Source organism: Nannospalax galili, unplaced genomic scaffold (assembly GCF_000622305.1).
Source record: "Nannospalax galili isolate Female #2095 unplaced genomic scaffold, S.galili_v1.0 scaffold841, whole genome shotgun sequence".
Taxonomy (NCBI): Eukaryota; Metazoa; Chordata; class Mammalia; order Rodentia; family Spalacidae; genus Nannospalax; species Nannospalax galili.
In genome coordinates, this window is record NW_008345000.1 from 405,516 (window position 1) to 427,609 (window position 22,094).

General features: G+C 47.2%; 1 protein-coding gene across 1 annotated transcript in view; it reads left to right on the forward strand.

Annotated features, from left to right (window-relative positions):
* Vdr (vitamin D receptor) overlaps window positions 1-22,094 on the forward strand; it is a 53,224-nt gene that overhangs the window by 25,188 nt on the left and 5,942 nt on the right. Inside the window, exons 5-8 of the mRNA XM_029567448.1 lie at window positions 9,107-9,237; window positions 15,695-15,879; window positions 16,112-16,217; window positions 19,679-19,850. Of these exons, the coding sequence (XP_029423308.1) occupies window positions 9,107-9,237; window positions 15,695-15,879; window positions 16,112-16,217; window positions 19,679-19,850 (594 nt within the window). The remainder of the gene's footprint in view (window positions 1-9,106; window positions 9,238-15,694; window positions 15,880-16,111; window positions 16,218-19,678; window positions 19,851-22,094) is intronic.

Sequence of the window (22,094 nt, forward strand, 5' to 3'; positions counted from 1 at the left end):
TATACACGTATACACGTACACATATACATATACACATATACACATACACATATACATATACACATATACACATATACATATACATATACACATATACACGTACACATATACATAGGGTTGAAACTCATTGTGTATGGGTCCTGTATTTGAAAATGTTCCCAATTACTACAATTTACCAAAAACTAAGCCTTGCCATACCCTGGCTGTCATTTATGGGCCTGTGCAAAGTTGTGACAGTCACCCGCAGCGCATGCTCTCAAGAAAGGCTGAACAAGGGGCTGTGCTGCCTTCCATTCTGGCTCTCATAGTCTAAGCAACTGTCTTTGGGTTTTGGTTTTGTTTTTCTCTTGGATGCCGAACCCCAGACCTTAGGCATGCTGGGCAAGCACCCTTCAACCGAGCTACATCCCCACAGGTGTCCTTTTAACAGTCACTGACTTAGCACTATGATTTTGCAATTTTTTATTATTATTGGTGATTTCACTACTTAAATGACTCATAAAGTTAGTGTGAAAAGTGTTCTCTGGAGTTTCTTGAGCTCAAGAAAGACACGCTGTGCCTTGTGGAGAAATAAAATATTTTATTTATTTTGTTTTATTTTATGTGTATGAATATGTTGCCTGCATGAATTAAGTGCATCCGTGGCCTGAAACGCCCATGCAGGTCAGAAGAGAGTGTCAGGTTCCCATGGAACCGGAGTTACAGACAGTCGTTAGCTGCCATGAGGATGCTAGGAATTGAACCTGGGTCTTCTGCAAGAGCAGCCAGTGTTCTTAACTGCTGAGCCAGCTCTCCAGCCCCGCTTCTTATTCTTCTTCAACTCATTTAAATTTCATTTGGAATTTTCCATTTTAGTACAGTTCAGGTAGTTGCCTGTTTGTTTCCCAAGAGGTGGCTGGTACCTTCTCTATATCTAGTATCACCTCCTTGGGAGCGCAGGGATGAGTATGACCAAGTCACGGCCCTTAAGGAGCTCCCTCTACCCCATCGTAGGTGCTCTCGGAAAGATTCTTGCCTTAGTGTTGGCGCTTCGGATGCTTTCTAAGCCCAGGGACTTGTCTGTTCAACCACCAGTGTTTGGTTTGGCTTCTAACTGTTGAGGGGCTCATTATGGTCTTCCCAGCAAGTCCAAGATTCAGTCCAGCTAAGGGCAATTATGAAGTTTGAAGTCTGGGCCATGGTTCTGTTGTGGTCAGAAATCTGAGTCCATTGCTGGTCAGTTCTTCTTCCATGTCCTGCCTCCCTTCTGGGTACATGGACATCATCAGAGAAAGATGATATTTCCAGTGTGAGTAAAAGGTCTGGAAGGTTAGGCTTGTAGATAGAGTTTCTTGGCTATTTGTTGACAACCAGAGCCGAAGAAAGGGCCAGAAAGAGAAAATATGTAAATCTACCACAGATTAATGGGTTATCCACAGACAGATGTGGATGAACCTTTGATCATGGATGACCTTATCTAAGGCCTGCTATAAAAGGAAAGGCAAGGATCAAGGACAGAGAAGAAAGGCAATGCGACAGAGAGCAGGGCTGATGATGACGTCTAAAAGGTGGACCTGGACACTGGATTGAGAAACAGATTGTCTTTCTTTTGGCTTCTCTCTCCCTATTGATATCTGTTAACTAAAATATTGTAGTCTGGGGATGCAGCTCAGCTGTCAGGCGCTGGGGACAGCTCACTGGTCGGGCGCTGAGGACAGCTCAGTGGTTGGGTGCTGGGGATGCAGCTCAGTGGTCCAGCACTTGCATGTCTTGTATGAGGCCTTGGCTTCAATCCCTGACACTGTCAAAAACAACAATAAACATTGTGAAGCTAAGTAATGTAAAGCACCACAATAGCAAAATCAGTGTGGAGAAATGTGTTTTCATTTGCCTCAAGGTTCTCAGAGGCTTGCTAATGATGGGTCCTCCAGAGTACGGCGGGTAAAAGGCAGGCTAGTGTGAATCCAGGAACATGAAGAATGTTTCAGGAAGATTACACAGGCTTTCAGGATGATCACACCACTGATATCTGTAGTTCTTCTAAGAATTCTGTCATGAAGAGAAGCAGAGAAATGGGGCAAATATCAAGCCAATTAAAACTCCAAGTACTTAAGCTGGGATAGTAAATAGAAAAGATGGGAACAAAGGCCACATGGGGCATAAAACGGGCACAAGTAAATAACTCACCAGAAAGTCGCAGCTGCTGAAGAGAACCATGTCCAGGTCAGCTGTGTCGCCCCACACATGCTGCAGGGTATGAATGAAAGAGGACCAGTGAGCTTCCAGATGGATGGGTTTATGGAGTCATGTGCTTGGGAAGAGGACATGGAAAGGGAAGGCCAGTGAACTGTCAAAAAAGACAGTTACAGAGACACTAAGAGGATCTTGCATTTTGTTTTGGTCATTGTTGTTCTTTAGGACTTTGGTACTCTAACCTGGGCTACTTGTGTGAATTCATCCTGGTGAATACCCTGGTGATCCGCTCTGTGCTTAGGTAGGCAAAATGGGGTAGAAGGAGCATGTAGATGGCACATCCCCCCACCCCCCACCCCCAACCAGCTATTCAGTTGGGAACCTGCTAATGGCCCAAAGGTGTCTTCATTCCAGAGCAGTCCTTCAAACAGTCTCTGCCTCTGCTCCTGGGTGTTGGCAAGGCATATTTTCAATCAGTGCTCTAGTTTGGATTGAGAAATGATGGATTCATGATGAGGATCTTAGAGTGTAAGATCAGCTTTGGAATCAAAGAGATCTTGATTCTACCAAGTTTTCGCACTTGTTGGCTAGGGGACATTAAGCAAGCTATTTAACTTCACTGTGTATCCTGATATCACTTGCAAAATGGAGATAATACCTACACCCTGTGCTGAGATATTGGAGATAAATGTGAAATGTTGGTGTAAAGACCCTTGATGATGACGCTAGTATTGTCCCCACGTAATATCTAACTTTCTGACCATAGACAATCCTTCCTCTCCTTCTTTACTATGTGGACTTTAATGTGTGTGAATAAGATGTGTTGGCAAGGGGCTCTGAAAAGAAGTCCAAGGCTAAAAAGAATTAAATATCAGCTATGAAAAAGGAAGGATGGGCTAATAGGTTCTGAGGGACCTTCCCGTCAATCAAACACTCTGTGGAGCTGGACTGTGGTCACTCTAGCTAGCACCAAGGCTCTGGCTCTGGGCTCAGAAGCACTGTCTTATAAAGCAGCAATGTTTTGACCCTTTACTGCCTGCTGAGTCCTGTGCTAAGCCCCCAAAGGGTGAGCACGGGGCATGATGTCAGCTTCCAGGATCTCACAGTCACATGGGTAAAGTCAACTGTCTTCATTCTCTTTTGGCTCTTCTCATGGAAGTCCCTGCTGACTTCTCTCCTTTCCTTTTATTTAATCCTAGCAACAAGGCCATAGGTAGGGTTGTTTCCATTTTGTAGATGTGAAAACTGAGGCATGGGAAGTCAAGTAACTTGCCCAAAGTTGTGCATTAACGTTTAAACCGTATCAGATAGGTGCCTGTGTTTCTTTTACAATTTTTGAATAGTTGTGTTAAGTAGAGAATTTTTTTTTTGGTCTTTTTGAGACAGGGTCTCCCTGTAGCCTCAGCTTGCCTGGCACTCACTATGTATACCAGGCTGGCCTTGAGGTGTGGTGGCACATTCCTTTAATCCCAGCTCTTGGGAGGCACAGGCCAAGTAAGATCGAGGCCAGCCTGGTCTACATAGTGAGTTTCAGGCCAGCTGGGGCTACAGGGAGACCCTTTCTCAAAAAAAAGTATATAAACAAGACCTAAGTCTTCCATTCAACCCACTTTTCAGTTCCCCACCACCTTCTAGGAGAAATCACTGCTACCAGTTTGCTCAGCTCACCTCTGAATTCTTTATATAAAAGTGTGTGTGTGCGTGTGTGTGTGTGTGTATGTGTGTGTGTTTATATGTTGGTGTATGTGCACGCACACGTGTGCAAATGTAAACAGGTCACCATTCAATGTCTTTCTTTTGTCCACTAAAGCCCATTTCTTCAAGCTCATTGCCCTTTAGACTTCTTCTCCGTCTTTCCCACAGCCCTGTCATCTATATGGAAGCTCTGTGACGTAGTGAACTCACCCTCTCTGATGGGCATCAGGTTTGGTCTTTGGTTTCTCTTGACACTCCTTGGTCCCAGGGGCTGATTTACCCACAGGACAAATCCCTAGACATGGATTTCTGCATTAAAGGGTCTGTGCCCCCTAGAAGGCTGGTCTGTACTCGTGATCAGTGTTAACCTTCCTTTAAGTTTTGAAGACCATCTGCTGAGAACTCCTTAACACTGCCACACACGAACCTCCAAGTCAGATGGTATTGCTTTCTTTTTTCCAGCTTTATTGAAGTGTATTTGATGAGACCTTGTTTGCATTCAAGAAATGCAATGCAGCTGGGCGTGGTGGCGCACACCTTGGATCCCAGCACTCAGGAGGCAGAGGCAGGTGGATCTCTGTGAGTTCAAAGCCAGCCTGGTCTACATAGCGAGTTCCAAGCCAGCTGGGGCTATACACACACACACACACACACACACACACGCACACGCACACGCACACGCACACATGCACGCACGCACTCGCACACACACGGTGATCACTACAATCAAGCTGTGTAACGTGTCCCTCACCTCACCCAGGTCTTTCATACCTAGCTCCATCTAGCTCCTATGACCTGCTGAGGCACTGGGATCTCTGGAACTCAGCTTCAGACAGAAGCCAGAGTCACTTGACGCCATGCCACTGGCAGAGACCACCCACTTTTCAGCTTGAGGCCCTAGCCCCTGACACTTGATGCCTTTGTGAACTCCTTGTCTTTTATGTTTTGATGAATTATTCTCTGGCATGAGAACCAGTCAATGTCCTCTCTCACCCCTGGCTTTCTAGAAACTGCATCTATATTTAGCTTGGTTGCACCACCCCTGGCCCCCTTCCTGACTAGGGTATAATTACCAGCTGTCCAGAGAATGACAGGGTTCAGGCTTAGAGAGCAGCAGGGTCACTGGGCTCCTGGGGACTCAGAAGGCTCTTGTTTCTCAAAACCAAACCAGCTCATGGGCAATTAGTTCTGGGAGGAAGGGAGGGTAGGGTGTGGATCTTTAGGACAAAGCACAGAGCCAAGACTGGGCGATCTAGCTGCCCTGACTCCTTGTGGGCAGAAACTAGATGACAGCCACATGTGTAAGTGCCCTTACAAGGTGGGAAGACAGACAATAAATTGGCCTTCAAGCCAGCAGGACCTGTGGCCCAGCAAACATCCATATTAGAGCAGGCATACCTGAAAGGCAGCCCTGGGATCTGGTCCTGGTTCCAGATGCCAGTGAGTTTTCCAATGCCTCCCAGGGCGTGATATCAAAACTCTGTCTTACCAGCCACCACCTCCTTCCTCTGGTTCCATTTTAGAGGGCCTCAGGAAGAACTGGTTACCGTATTGTTTGTTTTGAGACAGGGTCTCACTATGTAACCCTGGCTGGCCTGGAACTCTCAATGTAGACCCACCTGACCACAAATTCAGAAATCCACCTGCCTCTGCCTCCCGGTACTAAGACTAAAGGCGTGTGCCACCTTATTATTTATAATTATGATGGTAATTTAAAAGCTTTATAAGCTTACAGGCTGCTTCTTTCATTGCTCCAAAATTATTAAGACACTACAGGGTCAGTGGGTGGCAGGATATGCTGTGCAAAAGACTAAGAGCCCAGCTGCATACTTTTCAATGCCAGCCCAGCTCTCCTGTGCCTGGACCCAGAAGGTGCTCAGGGCTTTTTACTCTCCTCCTGTTCCTGCTCCTGCTCCTCCTGCTCCTCCTGCTCCTCCTCCTCTTCTTCCTCCTTAACCTCGTCCTCTCAATCTCATTTTCCCTCTTTTCCTTCTTTCTTTTACACTTGGATTTCATACTATAACTCATAAACCAGAAGGAAGAGCACTGAGGGGCCTCCCTCCCCAGTATTTTCCTTTAATCCAGTTCATCATTTTTTTTTACATTCTGACCCCCAGCTTCCTTAGAATCCATCCTGGTGTCAGATGAAATTGGGCTCTTTCCAACCTCTGGTGTGTGGAAATCTGAAATGGTCTTTTTATTTACTTGCTTGTTTTTGTTTTGAGACAGGGTCTTACTATGTAGCCCTGGTTGGTCTAGAACTCACTATGTTGACTAGATTGACCTTGAACTCACAGAGTTTGACCTGCCTCTGCCTCCTGAGTGCTGAGACTAAAGGTGTGCACCACTATGTCTGACTAGATTTTTTTTTTTTAATGAAAAAGATGGTGATGCTCCAAAATACCTTTCCTGGCAAACTTGCAGTTTGGAGTCTGTTCCTGTGATGGTCAGCGGTAACTGTCAGCGTGGCAGGATTTAAAATCTTCCGGGCCGTGGGCCTCTGAGCATGCCTGTAGGGGATTATCTTGGCCACCTTAATTGAGATGGGAAGACCCACCCAGCTTGGATGGTACCATTCCCTGAGCAGGGGATCTTGGACTACATGAGTGAAAAAAGCTAGCCGAACACTAGCATGTAAACATTCATTGCCCTCTGCTCCCGATTATGGATGTGATGTGACAACCTGCTTCAGGCTCCTTACTCTGATTTCCCTGATGCACCGGGAGCTGAAATAAACCCTTTCTCTCTTAAAGGTGCTTTTGTCACAGTATTTTATCATAGCAAGAGGAAAAGAAACCATGCTAGTCCCCCAATAAGGATCAAAAGACAGACTCCTAGTCCTCCTTCTGATGTCTAGAAAGCTCTCTACCCGACCAGGTGCTTGTGAGGCTCAGCCACGCCACTGTGCTGGGTACATCATGGGAGTTCTTCTTGGCACCCATGACCTAGGAGATTCTACAGTAAGAGCTCCTAACCAGACAGTGGGTGGAGGAGACAGTAGCCGCCCTCAGACCCAGGACAAATTGCCTAGTTGTGAACAAAAAGGAAATGAGCATTTGGTCTGAATTAGAAACTTCTGGTCTTTGAGTAGGTTTAGAGAATTGTGGGCATTTGTGGTAACAGGTGAAGCCTCAAGAACCACAGGAGGAAGGAGGAAGGGAGGGGCACATGGCTCACATCCTGGAATAGACCCATGTGATGATGATGATCTCATTCCTGGGTAACCCTGACAGTTCCCAAGGTGCTTCTGTATTCTGCTGTCCTTCAGGAAAGGACCGTCACTGCAATAGAGGTAAAAAGTTGAAAGGCTTCTTAATCCCACAAAGGTGGACACGGGCCACCTCTCAGTCATTCTCTGAATACTTACTGCAGGGGCAGGACTGACCAGACTTTGGCCAAACTGTCCCTAACAGCCTGGTACTATCTACTTCCATTGTAACCCTGGATCTGCTGGTGCTCCCTTGGGTAACAAGGATTGTCACAAGACAGTGCCAGAGCCCAAGTCCACAGCCACCACAGGTACTTGCTCCATCTGGATCACCCTTGGCCTTGAGCTGTGCTCAAAGGCCTGCAGCTTCCTGGGACTATTTGACGGAGTTCTAAGAACTTTACTGAGCACTTAGAGTTTCTGGAGTGAAAAGCAATCCAAGAAGTTAGAAGGTGGGTCTCAGATCTTAAGACTCCCATATCTGAGAGCCTTAGCTTCTTAATAAGTAGCTTCTTTCTTTCTTTTTTTTATGTGTGTGAATGTTTTTGCCTGCGTGTATGTATGTGCATGTGTGCAGTGCCTGAGGAGGCCAGAAGGGGGCATCAGATCCCCTGGAACTAGAGTTACAAATGGTTGTTAACTGCCATGTGGGTGCTGGGAACCGAACCCAAGTCCTCTGCAAGAGCAGCTAGAGTTCTTAATCGCTGAGCCATCTCTCTAGCCTCCTGAGTAGTTTCTTAACCTCAGTGATCCCCTCCATTAAATAAGGATGTCATACTAATGGTCCTTTGAATGGACCCAAGAGTCAATGACTAGCTACGGCCGCTGCAGAGGCTCTGGGATCTTCTTCCCATCTATGGTCCCAGTCTGTTTGGTATCCTTCTGAGTTTGTTGATTGGAGAGTGTAGTTGTCCTAACCCCCCTATTCCAGTGCATGTGAGCTGCTCGTCATTTTTGTAAACCAAGAATCATAGGTGGCATCTGGCATCTGGAAATGATGGCATCACTTGCTTAGCTCTCGGATACAAAGGGCTGGGCTGGACTGGGACTTTGCAGCTGAGGCTTGGGCATCTCCACGCTCAGCAGCTACTTGGAAGATACTGCTGCTCATATAAAAAGGTGATTCTATCACCAGCTTCCACAGCTAAGCCTTATCATGTGGTCTGTGGAGAAGAGTAGGGCCTACCCCTGCTGGGGTGAGGCGGTGCCATAAATACCAGGGAGGCACTATGAGGAAGGGGTTCTTCCTGCAGCCTCTCAAAGGCCACACATGTGGAACTAGGAAAGTCAGCCTTCAAGCTTGTACATGTGCACAAGAGTATGTGAGCACAACACCACACACACACACACACACACACACACACACACGTGCACACACACATACAGATAGGAGGGAGGAGGGGAGGGAAATTTACATAGGATAGCGGGGTAGGGTGCCACCTTCCTAGTTAATAACTTTCTGGTAGCTTTCTGCTCTCTCCAAGTCTTTGATTCCTGTGCCTTTTGGAAACCAAGGACAGACACCAGGTCCCCATCGCTCATCTAGCCTCATCTGGCAGGTTAGCAAACATCTAGTGCGATGATCTGACCTGGGGCCTTTTCTCCCTTTTCCGTATACCTGTCACACATCCATCCCTGCATTACAGGATGTGGGTCGCAGACATCTAGGCTCTGGAAGGCTGCGGTTCTTGCCTCTCATGAAAGCATTAAAAGGGCTATTCTGCGGGTAGAAATAGCTTGGAAATTTGACTTGTGTGTTTCCTGAATTATTTAAAGAGGGAAAAAGGAGAGGGTAACAAAGGACTGTAAAAGTAAGTAAAAGCAGTCATGGTCAGTGAGTAGGCAATGAGGGAAGGAGGGACTGGTCAGTGCAGGGCAGCGCACAGGAACATTGAGAGTAGCCCAGAAGAATGGAGATCTAGGGCCCTGTGGGCAGGTCTCCATGGCCACAGCCCTGACAGGCCATTCCCAGCCATGGCTCCGCAGCCATCAGGTCAGTAACCCAAGGCACCATCATGTTCTCTTTGGCAGGAGGAGCATGAAGCGGAAAGCGCTTTTCACCTGTCCCTTCAACGGAGACTGCCGCATCACCAAGGACAACCGGCGTCACTGCCAGGCCTGCCGGCTGAAACGCTGCGTGGACATCGGCATGATGAAGGAATGTGAGTGTCCAGGGGACAGGCAGGGGTAGGGGCTGAACTGGGGTCACAGGAAGGCTTTGGCCACTGTCATGTGGGTGTCTCTGCAGAGATCTGCCTGTACCTACTCCTTAGCACCAAGCATCCTAGACCAGGAGGGGTATGGGGAGGGTAAAGCTGCCGGGGCTGCAGCTTGGGTTCTTTGGCAAGGAGAGAAGTCATTGAACTCAGCAGATGCTAGAAGGGGCTCAACCAGGGCCTCCTGGGCTGGGACACAGGCACTGGGCCAGCACAGGAGCCTGCTGCAGGCTCATCCCCACTGTGTTACACGGCTGTCAGCATTTGTACCCAGACCCCCACCCTGTCCTGGGGATATAGCCCATGCCTTGCCAGGCTGTGGACCCTGAGGCGCCTCAGGAGGTTTGAAGCTCTCCTGGCTAGGGGAATGTTTGTGAGGAAGTAGGTGGAGACCAGGAAGACATGTCAAGAGCAGGGGAAAGTCATTGAACAGGGCTTAGGGGGTGAGAAATTCTTTCTTGAGGGGAGGAAAATGCACTGTTGCCAAACAGCAGAGGCAGAGTGGGCTCTTGCCTTGGGCCTCCGCCTAAGGTCTTTGCCTTGGATCTTCGCTCCCGATCCCAGCTCCCAGCCAACACTGGCAGCCCTGAAAGGAGTTTCCAGACCTTGCTTGCTGCTCACCGCTGGCAGGCCTGGACACGCCATTCACTGCTACCTAGTTGCCGCCCCACCCTGCCTCCTGTGTTTATACTGGAAAGTGAGAACATGGAGGCCCAAGGCCAGCACCTTATAGGCCTTCTCGAACACTCTCTGTGGGGCCTGTTCTGTGTCATGTACTCAGGTGAGCACACAAGGTACCCTGCTTCTGCAGAACACTATACCTCTTCAGAGCCGGGAGCTTGGAGTCCTAAGGCTCCTGTCATCCAAGAATGGTATAGGGCTATTGTCAGGGTTCAGTAAGAGTTTGTTGCAAACCTTGAAGGTCCTCTGAGACCAAGAAAGGACAAAAATCAGCACTGAGGTCAGAGAGCAAGTTGGTTGTTATCTGGGACTGGAATCTAACTCATACCCCTTCCTAGAACCCTCAGGAGACGTACAAGGTGCAAACGCACTGTACAGGATAGACTCAGCCCCCAAGTGCTAAGTCAGGAACCCCTGTTCTAGAAACACTACATACACCATGCAATGAGGCCAGACAGACATAAATAGATAGCCGCTCCAAGGCAGCTTTGGGCCTCAGCTCGGTCCTCCGTGGAGTCTCACATTCCCTGTCCGGAGCTGCACTGGGCTATGTATGGCTGATGGGGTGGCACCCAGAGCTCCATTTAGAACATAATCATTTGGCACTGTTTTGAAGGGAAGCTTGTCCCCAAGAAATGCAATTCCTGTCTCAGGGCACCCCAGGTTTACATGTCTGGCATGGAGTCCTTGGCTCAGAAGCCTTTAGAGCGGCTCACTGACCTCCTGCACTGGCTTTGGTCCCCTAAGGCCTCATCTTCCAGAGATAATCAAGTGTCTCACTGTTTGCAACATGCTAGGAAAAGGTCATATACCCAGAGTCTCTTCTGGCCAGAGCAGAGAAGTAAGCCTTCCATAGGCAGGCCTGAAAGGGGAAGCCCATGGAAAAGCAGCCAGGACAGGAACGAGTGTTTATTTGCAACCCACTATGTGCCAAATACTGTGTCAGGCACATTCATTTTCTCCCTAAATTCTTACAGAAACTCCAAACATGTAACTACTCCTATTTTTAGCAGTTAAGAAAGTGCAAAAGAATTAAAATATTATCTCTTGCTGGGTGTGGTGGCGCATGCCTTTAATCCCAGCACTCGGGAGGCAGAGGCAGGTGGATCTCTGTGAATTCAAGTCCAGCCTGGTCTACATAGTGAGTTCCAGGAGAGCTGGAGCTACAGGGAGACCTTGTCTCAAAAAAGACCAAAATAAAACAAAGCAAAACAAAACAGCTATGATTTGGGATCTGTAACGAGCAGCAATTTCCCTACCTTTGCCATCAGATAGATATCTAATTTCATTACCTTTCAATGTATATATATATATGTCTCTGAGATAACAAGATGGTGGTATTAATTGTCATCCTGACCTAGGTCTGGCTCCTGGGCTCCATCCCAGAGTAGCCCCTTAGGCACTCCCTGTAAGTCAAAGCTCAGTCTATCTCCAGGAGTCTTAAGGGACATATTGAGAGCTTTCTCATACAAAGACCCCTTTCCTCTGAGGTCTGTTTATGGACACTTCATATTTGAGGTCTGTTTATGGACACTTCATATTTGAGGTCTGTTTATTGCTCATGTTATTTGTGAGACAGGATCTTGCTGTGTAGCTCAGGCTGGCCTCACACTCTCAGCCACCTGCTTCGGGCTCCTGTGCATGGAGTTAAGTTCTTGCATCTTATTTATAACTGTACCCATACTGCACAGAACCACCTGCTATGGTAACTTGAATGTTTTTATAGATACATATCTTTTCCCCCAAGTCTCCTGGTGCTAGTACAGCACCTGGGACATAGTGGGTACTCAATAAATGTGTTAAATGAATGAACATCTGCCCACTGTGCTTTCATCTCTAGATCGCCATTGGTCTGTACAGGTCAGTCAACTTAGCCTAAATCTGATACTGTCTAGATTGTTCATTTGAGGAAAGACGTTAGGTCCTCTTTCTTGGTGTTCTGAGATCACCAGCAGTATCTTTAAATGTTTTTAAATTGCTCATGACTTGACTTCCCAGCTCAAAAAGTTAAGACAGGGAACATATTTTGCATGCAAATAACTTGTGCAAGCCCCCCCCCCCCACCAAGGGACTTGAAAGGAAGTAGAGAAAGCTACTCAGCGATCCTATGGGTTTCACAAAGCCAGGTCATTGAGGTTCATGAACTTGGTTCATTGCTGACCTCATCCAGCTCTTAGCTCTTTCAGAACCCAGTTACTAGGTCACTGGCTTTCACTTCAAAACGTGCCTTCTATTACACAATAATGACATCTAAGTGGAAAGTCATGGAGAACATGACTATAAAATGTCTTGAGAAATTAATAACCCCTTTAAGCAAATTATTTCCTAAATCACAATAGCACCTGGATATGTGAGAGATGTGTGATGGTCTCTAGTGAGTGCTGCCTTGTGGAGGTCCTAGACAAGAACTAGCAGGCCTCAGATTCCTTCCTTTAGTCCCTGCACACAGGATGGTCAGGCTGCTGTTTGATATAAGCAGCTGGGAAGAAGTGTTCAAGGTTAACTTTGAACTTTAATATCACATTTATGTATTTATTCATTTAATTAATTAATTTATTTATTTATGGCATGTACCATGACACACTTATGGAAATCAAATGACAGCTTGTGAGAGTCAGTTCTCACCTTCTACCACGTGGGTCCGAAGTATTGAACTCAGATCCCCAAGCTTGGCAGCAAGCACCTTTACCCACAGAACAATCTTGATGGTCCCTGAAGGTTAACTTTGAATCTTCTTTGTCTTTTTCAAGCAAATCATTGACAAGCTTTTCTACTTCAACTGTTCACACTCTTAGGCTTCATGGGACACTTTGTGTCAGGACTCTATCCATGGCTGAGAGAGAGTCCCACTGAGCAGTCACAGGTGGATATAGACAGAGGCAGACAGGCTGGTCGGCACGGCCATCCACTCCAGAACCAGATGGTCCAGGTCTGAATGCCAGCTCTACCATTTTGTAGTTGTGTTACTCTTAGCAAGACTCATAGCCTCTCTGGGCCTCAGCTTCCTCATCTGCAAAATGAAGATAATAACAATATTTGCCTTAAAGGATTGTTTTATGTGAGTCAATGTGCAAAAAAGTACTTAGAATAGTGTTTGGTAGATTTAAAAAAAAAAACACCAGATAGGTTATTCATTATTATTGATACTATCTTTTTATTACACCAAACTTGATCACCAGAATTTCTAGCTCCCAAAAGATCAAAAGTAATATCAAGGCAAGAAAGGCACGCTTTTAGAGGCAGGTGCCAGTAAACAGAGAACACACAGCTCAGCAGAGGTGGAGACCGAAGCTGTGCAAAGTCACACTCAGACTCTGAGTTCATGACCATGCCTGTGGAGATCAGTGGGATTCGGAATGCTGCCTCTGAGTCACTGAGTTTATGAGTTTATGGATGTTCTGGGTGTTCCTTACAGATTAGTCTGTCTTGAAAGCATTTTAGTCACAATTATTTAAATAAAAGAAGTCAGCCTACCTCAGTTACTTAGTGGCCCCACATGCTGTGGGGGCCATTTATGTCACTGCAGAGTCCAGACAGCCTAGTGCATTCCTCTCCGACCTTCTCTGAGCCATGAAAACAATTTGCACATAGTAGACACTCTCTGTGCTGATGGCTTGCTATTTGGGGTCAGACTATCCAGGAACCCCCCCACCCCCACCCCGCCCCGGCTAGCCTCTGTAGGCCCCTGTCCTTAAATAACCTATGGTCTAGTGAGGGAGACCTTGAACTTCCTCAGTTTTTCTGTCGGTATTTATTAGAACCATACTTAGCATGAATCCCAAAGAGTGGAGACTTAGTGCCAGTGTGTGTGGAAAACACTAACTATGCAGCAGGCGTAGGGGACAGGCGCTCAGAGTGGACCAGGGCAATCAAGAAAGGCTTTGTGACAAAAGGGGCCAATAAGCTAGCCACTGAAGAAAGGAAGCGTACACAGCTAGCTGTTGGGGAGGGAAGACCCAGGGGACAGGCGTCCAGCACAGGTGGGAATGTAGGGGCAAGTATGAACAGGTTGTGTTCACAGGTCAGCAATGCCAACACACCTAGAGTCAAAGCTACATCCAGGGCTGCTAAGAAACGAGGTTGGAAAGAGTTAAGAAGCCGGATCATGAAAGACCTTGACTTTGATTTGGCATTGGCAAACAGGACAGAGCCAGACGTTTGTAAGTAGAAGACTAGCATCACAGAATCCCAGAGGGCTAACAAAATCTGTCAGGCTGAGCAGCGTGCCCTCCTAGGGACTGAGCAGACATTCTCTGTGTGGAGAGAGTTGGCAGTTCTCTGGGCTGGTGAGTCAGTCACCTGGGCATGGCCTCCTCCCAGCACTGTTCTTGGGGCTGTGTACTTCAGCCATGGAGGAAACGTTCCATCTTTCCTGAAGGCTCTCCTCTCCTGCTGTGCCTGCGGCTCTGGTCGTCCACTTCTACCTACCCGTAGGTACTTCTCCACCCCCACTGACTTCTCTCACCCTCTCCCTCCCTAAGGGGCTGGGACCAATGGACTTTTCTTGAAGTTCTGAAGCCATCCACTCTCAGGTTCTGGTTCCCTTCCCTGCTCTTGTGAAACTCCACAGTTCTGTGGGCAGATGCCCTGGCAGCTCAAACACAGAGCAAGTAGGTACAGGCTGAGGGCCAGTGCCCACTCCTGCCCTCAGGCTCTGCAAGCCCTGACCAGGAGGTCTGTTTGCATGGCTGCTGTGCCAGGCACCCCTACTCCACCTTTGTGGGCAGCTGCCCTGGCACAGAGTGGTGGGTACCACCACAGAAGACCCTGCACAGGCCTGCAGGTGACAGAGGTCTCGTCTCCCGTAGTCGTTCATCTGCTAGTGACTGGAAAGAGGGCCCTGCGTTGGGGCTGTGAGGCACCAGTCTTCAGGGATTCCAAGAGGGCTCAAACCTCCATAGAACAGAAGTTTATGAAAAGACAGGCTGGAGGACAGAGATGTTTCGTGGAGAAACAAAGACACAAAGTCTTTTCACTTTGGTCAAAGCAGAGCAGATGGCTGAGCTCCATGTCAGGAAATGAGAACTTAGAAATGGCCACATTAAGAAGCCTTCTCCGCATCTCCTAGCTTCTAGCACAGGAAAGGCCCACACAGTTCCTCGCATCCTCACTTCCCCGGATATCTCCTTCAGGACCATAGATCATGAGGTGTGGCCAGGGACTAACATTTAACACTGTGCCAGGTACACAGAGAGTTAGTAAAACAGATGGGCTTTTGAAGTAGTCGCCTCCTCCTCCTCCTCTTCCTCCTCCTCTCCTCCTCCTCATCTCTTCCTCTCCCTCCTCCTCATCTTCCTCCTCCTCTTCCTCCTCCTCCTCTTCCTCCTCCTCCTCTTCCTCCTCTTCCTCCTCCTCCTCCTCCTTCACCTCCTGCCCCCAACAGAAAAGAGACCTTGGAACCCATATGCCCCTAACTGCTCATTTGATAAGCAAGTAAAGAAAAGCCCAAAAAGTTTGTGCAGTTTTCCTTCAGTCCCACAACTTGACCTTGAGAAACTAGACTTCCTCCATCAGCCGCTGACCCTTTCAAATCCTCGCCCCCTCTCACGTGCACCTACCTTTTCACTGTAGAAATCCCAGTTTCCTCCACATCGTGGCATTGGAGCTACCATGGCAGTTGGGTCCTAGGAGGTCCCAGTGCAAGGCGCTGACCAGCCCCTCCCATGCTGGACCTTTAGCTTGGAGGAATGGTTTCTCAGGACTCCCCTTCCTGCCCCCACAGTCATCCTGACGGATGAGGAGGTGCAGCGCAAGCGGGAGATGATCCTGAAGCGAAAGGAAGAAGAGGCCTTGAAAGATAGTCAGCGGCCCAAGCTATCCGAGGAGCAGCAAAGCATTATAACCATCCTGCTGGACGCCCACCACAAGACCTATGACCCCAGCTATGCTGACTTCAGCCAATTCCGGGTATGTCTGCTGCCCAAGGAGTGAGCTAACCTAGCGGAAAATCACAGATATCCTAGGCATAGGCAGTGGGACGGAGGGCCAGCGGCCTGCGGGTACAGAGCCAGGGAAGGGAGGTGGCTCTGCCTGTCACAAGACCTTCACCTCCCACAGACCGTCTTTAAAGTCATTGTTCTGAGAGGCAGGAAGGTGTCCCCAAAATAAGGGCCTCTGAGAGCCCATCTTTCTCTTCTAGCCTCCCATTCGTACAGGTGAGAGTGGAGACAGCTGTCCTCCAGGACCCACACTCACCTTCTCCGGGGACTCCTCCTCCAGCTCCGATCTCTACACAACTTCAGTAGGTAAGCAGAGCTCCAACCAAGTGAGTGGGGGACAGGAGCCCACCCGACCTGCCCTTGGGCTGTAGGTAGGAAGGACAGAAGGCTCTTGGATGTGAACAGCATTTTTTACTGTGTGCAGCACCGTGTCCTCGATGCAGCCTCAATGTGCCTTGTGTAGGACCCATGCTGGGAAGAGCCAAGCTGGGTTCTGGCTGTGCAGGGGTTGACCTCCTGGGCCAGAGCTCAACTTCTGAGCCCTATTCTAGCCTTGACTTCCTCCCTGGGGTGACCTGGTTCTTTTATATAATGTTTTGGTCTTCGGTTCTTTGGAAGGTGAATTGGAGAAGGAAGAACTGGGCCCCATGACCTGAGCCCTGGGCGGGAGGGGGAGACCAACTGCTATGGTCCTGGACAGGACTGTTACCTCCAACCATCCTGAGAGTCTGGGAGGCATCAAACTATTCTTCTCTCAGCCCTCTTATACAATTGTCTTCATCATCCTGCCTTGCCCTGCCCTGTTCTTTCTCCCTCTACCTCTCACCCAGCCCTGGTACTAAGGGTCTGGAGGAAGGTGGAAGTGGAAATCTGTCTCCCCTCTGGACAATTATTGCCTTCAGATACAGAACCTCCGGACTCTGTGCCACCTGTGCATGAATCTAGAGTGACAGGAAAGAGTCCCAGTGCCAAGTGGACAAAGGCAACAGTTAGCGCAGACAGTGTCCACTCACCAGATGTGAGGGGAGAGAGTTAGTCAGGCACTGAAGAGCAGCGCTGGCCATGGGTGAACTGACTGACCCTGCCCGGGCCTCCCTTCACAGGGTCCTCCCCAGTGTTCACACTGCTTCTCACCTGATAACGTAGTCCGAGAAGTTATGGACAAGCAGTGGAAATTGTACACTGGTCTGTACTTCAGTTTCTAAGAGTCATGTAGGTGATTTTAGACTTTTCATAAGCTCATTGATTCAAGGTCCTTCACCCACCATTAGGATGTTCAGTATATATTTATTTCATATATTTATTTTATATATTAAACTCAGGAAGTCAAAATATTGTTCTTTAAAAAATTATTATTGGGGCTGGAGAGATGGCTCAGTAGTTAAGAGCACTGACTGCTCTTGCAGAGGACACGGGTTTGGTTTCTAGTCCACAGTGTGGCTAACAACCATCTGTAACTCCAGTTCCAGGGGATCTGACACTCTCTTCTGACCTCCAAAGCATTGCACGATATGGGTATGCTGCATGCAGGCAGGCAATACATTCATACACATAAAATAAAAATAATAAATAAGATATTTAAAAAATTATTATACAAAGGATACACTATAAATACTGAGAAAATGTAAACTAAAATTTATGTATATAAATTTTATTACATGCAACCTTTTTTTGTTTGGTTGGTTTTCTTTCTTTTCTTTTTTTTGGGGGGCGGTCTCCCTGTAGCCCCAGCTATCCTGGAACTCACTATGTAGACCAGGCTGGCCTTGAACTCACAGAGATCCGCCTGCCTCTGCCTACCAAGTGCTGGGACTACAGGCATGCGCCACCATGGCCGGCTTATTACATGCAATCTTTAATCCTACCGCTCAAAGAAAATTATTGTTAATATGTTGATGTATGTCTTTCTTATCTTAATAGTATATTGCATTATATTTCCATGTCATTCAATATGAATTAAGCCTATAGTTTTGTGGCTGGTAGGAGGGCTCAGTGGGGTAAAGCACTTGCATGCGAGCCTGAATTCAATCCCTGGAACTCATGTAATGGTAGGAGAAAACCAGATCCACAAAGCTGTCTTCTGATCTCCACATGCAATCTATTTGATCCCCAGCAACACACACACACACACACACACACACCACCACCACCACCACCACTACCAACAACAACAACTACTACTACTACAATAATAACAATATATTTAAAGGCTATAGTTTTTAAAGACTGCACGATATTCTGAAATATAACATATCAAAATCCCCCTATGGTTGGATGTTTCCCATGTCTAGATTGTTTCACAGTTTTTCAATAAGATAACTCTTTGCTTGTGAATATTTATATTTGTATCAATTCTTATGATGAACTCATGGAAGTGGGATTAACGCACACATAATTATAAGCATTCTCTCTTTCTGAGTTTGTGTGTGTGTGTGTGTGTGTGTGTGTGTGTGTGTGTGTGTGTGTGTTGCTGGAAATCAAACTCAGAGCCTCATTCGTGCTCAGCAAAATTCGTCTCTTATTTAAGACAGGGTCTTGCTATGTAGCCCAGGCTGGCTTCAAACTGTCCATCCTCCCATCTCCACCTCCTAAGTATTGGGATTATAGGCATGCATGACCATACCCAGCGACCAGAGGCTTTTCACTCCTAATTTCAAATCACTTTTTAGATTTCCTGCACAGTTGTGCATCTTCTGCAGCATCCACCACTGCCTAAGAATTTCCTTAACGTGGGGCTGGAGAGATGGTTCAGCGTTGAGTTCTTGCTATTCTTGTAGAGGACCCGAGTTCCATTCCCAGCCCCTATGTTGGATGGCTCACAACTGCCTGTAATTCCAGCTCCAGGGGCTCTGACACTCTCTTCTGGCCTCCACACACACACATAAATACTAAAACCTTTTTTTTATGAAAAGGATTTCCACAGGGTGTAGTAGCACATGCCTTTAATCCCAGCTGAGGGGATTAAAAATCCTCTGCTGAGGCAGAGGCAGGCAGATCTGTGAGTTTGAGGCCAGCCAACTGGTGAAACGACCCTGTCTCAAACACAAAACCAAGGGGCTGAAGAGATGACTCAGTGGTTTAGAGCACTGGCTGCTCTTGCAGAGGACCTCAGCATCCATAGGGCAGCTAGTAACCACCTTCAGTTACTAGTGCTAACTCTGGTCTCTGAGGTGCATTTACCAGCAAAACACTCATACACATAAAATAAAGAAATTTAAATAAAATCAAAACAAACCCCAGAATTTTGTTAATACTTAAGGGTTTACAAATATGGCACATGCCTTTAATCCCAGCACTCAAGAGGCAGAGGCAGGTGGATCTCTGTGAGTTCAAGGCCAGCCTGGTCTATTTAGTGAGTTCCAGGCCAGCTGGGGCTATGGGGAGACATTTTTGTTTCAAATTTATGTTAGAAAGTATAAATTTTTCTCTACTTTGCAGTAATTTGATCACTGACAAGATTTAACTTTTTGCCCATGGGTTGAGGGGTCCCAAATTCATTCTTTATTGCAATCATAAAGAAGACTCTGAATAATGATAGCTCTTGAGAGTCTCTGGTCCTTTGATGTAACTGCCTCATACTGCTAAAACATGAGCTAGGGAGAGACCCAGAAGGAATCTGGGGGGAGGGGGGCCTGGAAGAAGGCTGTCATCTTGGGACCTTCAGCCGGCTCTGCTGCCAGGGTACATGAGGTCCTCCCAGGGGCAGGCAGGAGGGGCCGGGCCCAAGTAGCCTTCAATAGTTTCTGCTTTTTTCTCATCGTACCCAGACCTGATGGAACCATCTAATTTCTCCAACCTGGATCTGAATGAAGATGTTTCTGAATACTCTTCCTTGACTCTGGATCTGTCCCACCTCTCCATGTTGCCCCACCTGACTGACCTTGTCAGTTATAGCATCCAAAAGGTCATCGGCTTTGCCAAGATGATCCCAGGATTCAGGTAAGAAACATATCTGGGAAACAGAATCCTGTGAGGAGCTAGGTGTTCCCCACAAATAGAGCCTAAGACCCCGCCCAGACCTCCTGAGCCTAACTCTGGAAGAAGCCTAGGACTGTGTTATAGTATGCATAGCTGTCCAGCATTACTCTGTGAGCCAGTCCTGGAGAAAGCATCCACAAGAGTGGGTCCACCCCTCACTTTCTGGATGATGAAATGAAACCCCACTGGGAGTTCATGGCCATCTCGGATCCCATTCTGATGTCAGAACCAGGCTGAGGATCCCAGTTCCTGCTTGTCCATTCCTGCTGGCTTGAAACTAGTCCTCAAACATCCTTTTAGATTCATCCTACAAGATTCATCCATATCCAACTCTGAGACCAGGACGAATAGTAAAGAGAATGCATAGGGCTTCTAGACTTAGGAACTATCTAGGAATCCCAGAGAAATGGAGGCAGGTTCACTGACATATATGACTTGGCCATCCTTTACTCAAACTTGTATAAAAACACCATCTCCTAATCATACTGAGCCCTTCTTACCCAAATAGATAGATTTTGGTTAAGAGTTCTGTTAGAGTAGAAATTTTCCTTTACGAAGTTTTTCATACAAATTTTACTCATTCATTTCAGTGCTTTGGTTTTCTAATAAAAATGGCATATAGCAACAGGGAGTTGCTCAGTGGATAAAGCACGTGTGTACAGGCATGAGGGCCAGAGTTCAGATTCCCTAGAACCATCATAAAAAATCCAGATGACTATGGTGGCCCACCTGTGATCCCAGCACTCAGGAGGCAGAGACAGAGGATCCATGGGACAAGCTGACTAGATAGACTGGCCAAATCAGACCTCTCCAGGTTCAGCAAGAGACCTTGCCTCAATATACAAGGTAAAGAGAGATCAAAGGAGATACTCAGTGTCGACCTCTGGCCTCCACAAATGTGCACACATTTGAACATGCACACACACACATACACATGTATGATACTTATATTTGTTTTGTTTTGATTTGATTTTGGGGTTTGTTTTTTTTTTTCAGAAAGGGTCTTCCTATAGCCCCAGCTGTCCTAGAACAACTCACTCTGTAGATCAGGCTGGCCTTGATCTCACAGAGATCTGCCTGCCTCTGTCTCTGCCTCAGGAATGCTGTCATGGAAGGCATGTGCTGCCATGCTTAGCTGATACTTAAATTTGAATGTTCTTGCAGATTAAGTACTCTTAAAGCAATAGAGTATTGTCATCTTAGTGGATATATTGGGAGATACGTAAATCTGTATTGTAAAATATCCTCTCTCTTTCCAGAAGTTCATGAGGTACATGGCCATAAAGTATGTTCACAATGTGGTCAGGAAATAGGAAGAAGTCAGTCAGTATGAAGCAATGCCACTGCCATTTCCAGTGGTACCAATAGTCGTGGCTGTAGCAGAAAGAACACTGTGCCAGGGTACAACATAGTTCCTACATACTGAAGCTCAGCCTCTGTGCTGGGCTTCTGGGAACTACAAGTGATTTCAACAAATATGAGGTGCTGTTTATGATTCTGTCAACTCCTCATTATATAGGGAAGCGGTCAGTTATTAATTTTCTAAATTACCCTGTTACCCCCTCAATGATAGTAAATCACAGAGCTAAACCCGGTACCTCCCAGGCAGTATTTTATGCCTCTTACCAACGCAGAAACTCTGGTAGTCTTCCCCTGGAATCAGTGTGACTGTTGTGAAGGAGAGAAAAGCAGCAAACAGTGTTGAGACCCTCCACAGCTCTGCACTTCCAGCTGCGGCAGAAGTGCCCACTCTGGCAGTCTGGCAGGAACAGGAGTCTCCTGTGAGCCCAGCGTGGCTCGTGACTGGTTCACCTGCAGAGACTTTTTTGTTTTTTGGGTTTTTTTTGAATTGGCAACACATTCTGTTGCCACACACGCTCCAACTCCCTCTGTCATACTTCATATTGCTGTTTGCGAACTCTGTGTCTTCCAAAGTCTTGTTTTATGTAAATATTTGGGGGGGGGGCACTCCAAGGTGCCAAAGTCTGTGGGTAGCAGCTGGCTCCCACCCGATTCTGAGGAGTGGTCTCTCCCTTGTGCACCGTCTTTCCGGGCAGCCCCTAAGGCCCTCTCCAGATGATAAAGTCTGATGTTTGGAAAATAGCTTGCCCACATAGGCAAACTATGGTTGTAGCTACTATTGTCCACATAGGAAACCTTCACTGAAGCAGATCCTGCACCGCCCTCTTCCTCAGTGTTCTGGCC